Source organism: Panthera uncia (genome assembly GCF_023721935.1).
Source record: "Panthera uncia isolate 11264 chromosome D3 unlocalized genomic scaffold, Puncia_PCG_1.0 HiC_scaffold_9, whole genome shotgun sequence".
Lineage (NCBI taxonomy): Eukaryota > Metazoa > Chordata > Mammalia > Carnivora > Felidae > Panthera > Panthera uncia.
Genome location: NW_026057587.1, coordinates 4,746,075 through 4,749,547, shown reverse-complemented (window position 1 = coordinate 4,749,547; position 3,473 = coordinate 4,746,075). Strand labels below are relative to the sequence as shown.

Below are 3,473 nucleotides of genomic sequence, written 5' to 3'. Positions count from 1 at the left end.
AGGGGGCCCTGGCCAGACAGGCACCAGGCAGCGCCGATGAATATAATGACCATTGTGGCATCTGAGGGTGTGGTAACTAGTTATCTGCTGGCTTGTGCTCCCCCTCAACCTCACCCATGACCATCCCCCTCCCTCAGCACCAACTTCTTGCCCCGCCTGGGTCCTTGTTTCAAGTTCCCTCACCTACCCCTTGTCTTCCTTCCTCCAGAGTCCCCATCCTTTCACATGTTTTGAGGGTGGGTCTGGGATCACCCCCCTCCCCACCCCAGGAGGTCGGTAAGCAAGCTGACTGAAGGGCAGGTGCTGGGTTCCTCATGCACCCAGTCTCTGCCTGTCCCCCTGCTTGGATACAACATGCAGTCTGCACCCAGGCTGATTAGAGGACAGACCAGAGGCACCCACAGCTCCCATGCGCGAGGATCCTCTACTGCCTAGGTCTTCAGGACCTCAAGATGCTTCTCCCAAAAAATGAGGCCAGAGGTTCTAGACACAGGTTTATTGGACTCTGGGTATGTGGACTTCTTGGCTATGAAGCAAGCAAAGGGTCTGGGTGGGGAGGGGTGAGACGTTTGTGAGGAGGTCAGCTAGGGAGGAGGAGGCCGCAGGAGTTTACCCCTTCCTCCAGGCCCCGGGGACGTTGGGGGGCCAGCCAGGATCCGGTGCCACCCACTTTGTGCCCGCCCACTGCCCGGTTGCGCGGGGGGTCTTTTCGTTCCCAGCTTCTCAGAGCGTGTTGAGGTGCATGGGCAGGGCCCAGGGGAGCTGGCGGCTTGGTCTCGGGACCAGACTTCAGGACCCCATCAGGCCCGCCTTGGACACAGCATGATGGAAAGCATGTGGTGGGCTCAGAGCTGGGCCAAACCTCGGGGGTCCGTGAGTGTGGAGTCCTGCCGGGAAGGCTCGGAGGCACACAACTCTGGTCCCACAGTCTGCTCAGGGGTGTCGGCCATCTGCTCAGAAGGGGCAGAGGCAGGGCAAGGCCATGGGGGCGGGGCGGCCAGGGACTGGCCTGGGTCTGCAGAGCAGGGACAGGGTGGGGGAGGAGCCTGGCCCAAAACAAGAGCCAGAGTCACAGGCCAGCTACCAGAGGAGCGCCTGGGTGTGCACACCTTGTCGAATTTCTTATGGCTGTACACCTTGTTTTTGTTCATGAACGTCAGCAAGATCCAGTCACACAGGAAGGAGCCCTGGGCCAGCAAGACCGACACGTGAGGGCCCAGGAGACCCCCCCACCCAAGCCCCCCATGCCCAGCATGCATTTCCTTACCACCCCGATGGAGGTCAGTGCTGTGGCCAGATTAATGATGGTGGGAATCAGGCTGAACTTCCCTGCCTGGGGAGAGGAGGCTGCCTTAGATGGTTGTTGGGTCCGGGGCAGGTGGGGCTCAAGGGAGGGTGGGGGAGATGAGGCCATGCCAGCTGGGCCCTGGGCAAAGCAGGCTGGCCTACCTGTCCATGCACAATGACGTCGATGCGGATCCCATAGGCCTTGATGAGCGTGCGGGTGGCGCTGCCGTTTACCTTGTAATACTTGGCAAACCTGGGACAGCATGACCCTGAGGAGCACGGTGGCGGGTGCCCACCCATCACCCAAGATGGGAAGCTCCCCTGGACCTTGGAGCACCTGCCCTGTTCTTTTAGAGCCACCACAGCCAGGGCAGATGAGGACCCAGGCGTCCCAAGGCCAAGGTACCTGAAGTTGTAGCCAGACGAGGCTGGGACGTGCTTGGGGTCAAGCCTCCGGAAAGAATACTTGGGGTTGCACTTTGACGCTGACAGGTCCAGGTCACAGTCCCAGTTGATAATGACCCCGATGACACCACCCTGCCCAGAAGTGGGCACAGGGATGGGTGTCAGGGAGGCCGCACAGAGGACCCCCAAGAGCCGTGGGTCCTGCCCTGGGACTGTGCACGGGGCACTCATCTTGGGACACCTCGGGCCGCTCAGGGCCGAGAGCCAGGAGTGCCTGGCGAGCGCCCTGCTTCCGAAGCACAAGGGTATGCTGGTGGCCAGCCGTGTGACCAGGAGTCAATAATTTAGCAGCAGCCATGCATGCCCAGACCGGTCGGCCGATTGTGTTTCTCTTTCCTTTGCCCGAACAGGGCCGGGGTTGGCCAAGACCGCAAAGGGGGCTGGCTGTAATGGAGACCCTCCGTTTGCGGCTAGGAGCCAGCACCTGGAGGAGAGCTGGCCCGCCCACTCCCTCGGCTGCCCGCCTCACCGTGTGTGCGAGCTCCGTGAAGTTTTCCCCTGCCTGTTCCACAATGAAGCCCAGCTTGAAAATGGGACAGTAGGGGTCGGAGACCTCATCGAACGTGCAGCGTTTCAGGTAGCCGTCCTTCCGGTGCTCGATGTTGCCTCTGAGGACAGGGCCCAGCCACGTCAGGTGGGAAGGGGGCAGAAGCTCTGTAACCCACAAAGGCCCCATTCCCGGGATGTAGCTCCCATCCCGACCCGTGGTCACCACAGCCTGGTGGCTCTTACTTGGAGAACTGGAATTTAGGGTAGTGGATGCTGTTCTTGATGAGGATGGTGAAATTCGGAGCCATCTTGCCGAGAAATTGGCTGAGGAGGCACAGACTGGGTGTGTTTAGTCTCCCCCACCCCGAACCCCTCCCCGGTACATCCCCAGTCCTGGCCAGTGAGGAGAGAAAGGAGCAAAATAGAGTCGCGCTGGGGTGTCAGCTGCGTCCCAGCTAGGTGGGGTCACTGGGCGTGCGCACCTGACCGACGCCCCGTCTTCCACCGGGCACCAGCCCCACACCTCGCAGGTCTTGGCCGACCCTTGGTAGTAGGGTACGCAGCGCCCGGTCCGCAGGCCTGCGGGCAGATGGACGCTCAGGGGGCGAGGGGCGCCGCCCCGCCCCACCCCCAGCCGGCGCGCACTGACCGCTTCCCAGCATGTCCAGCCGTTCCGCCACGCAGTCCTCGTCTGTGTCACAGGAGGCGTTGCTAACCCTCAGGCTCTAGGGAGGAGCCGCCTGGGTCAGGGGCCCCGAGCCTTCTGGGGCAAGCTGACCAGGCAGGCAGGGCCCCTCCCTCTGCCCCAGCTCTGCCCTCCACCAGGCCTCACCTCCGGGCAGGTTCCGAGGGTCTGCGAGGGTGTGACCTCGATCCTGGTGATGATGCTGAACACGCTGCCTCCCTGGGCTCAGAAAGAGGGGATGGTCGGCCGAGGCTCAGGGAGAGGGGATGGTCGGTCCCGTCCCGGGGTGCGCGGCCGCGGGCGGGGCGGGCAGGCGCACCTCGGGGGGCTTCACGTACTCCTCCACGTCCCACACTTTGCGCTCGGAGAAGGTGATGCCCTTGACCTTGGTAATGACGGAGCTCTCGGGGCCCGTCTCGCTGTCCTGGTAGCTCTTCTGCACGATGAACACGTACCTGCGGGACGGGCAGGGCCGCGCTGGAGGCGACCCGGGACCCTCCCCCCCGCCGGCCGCCGCCTCCCGGGGCCCCGAGGCCCCGCGCCCCCC

The 3,473-nt window shown here is 63.3% G+C and overlaps 1 protein-coding gene across 1 annotated transcript in view; it reads right to left on the bottom strand.

Annotated features, from left to right (window-relative positions):
* Positions 1-488: 488 nt before the first annotated feature.
* Positions 489-3,473, bottom strand: part of P2RX2 (purinergic receptor P2X 2) — a 3,481-nt gene continuing 496 nt past the window's right edge. The window contains exons 2-11 of the mRNA XM_049620646.1: positions 3,246-3,443; positions 3,074-3,145; positions 2,891-2,966; positions 2,724-2,820; positions 2,485-2,565; positions 2,222-2,360; positions 1,694-1,824; positions 1,450-1,540; positions 1,268-1,333; positions 489-1,187 (exon numbers count right to left, since the gene is read on the bottom strand). Of these exons, the coding sequence (XP_049476603.1) occupies positions 846-1,187; positions 1,268-1,333; positions 1,450-1,540; positions 1,694-1,824; positions 2,222-2,360; positions 2,485-2,565; positions 2,724-2,820; positions 2,891-2,966; positions 3,074-3,145; positions 3,246-3,443 (1,293 nt within the window). The 3' untranslated portion in view covers positions 489-845. The remainder of the gene's footprint in view (positions 1,188-1,267; positions 1,334-1,449; positions 1,541-1,693; positions 1,825-2,221; positions 2,361-2,484; positions 2,566-2,723; positions 2,821-2,890; positions 2,967-3,073; positions 3,146-3,245; positions 3,444-3,473) is intronic.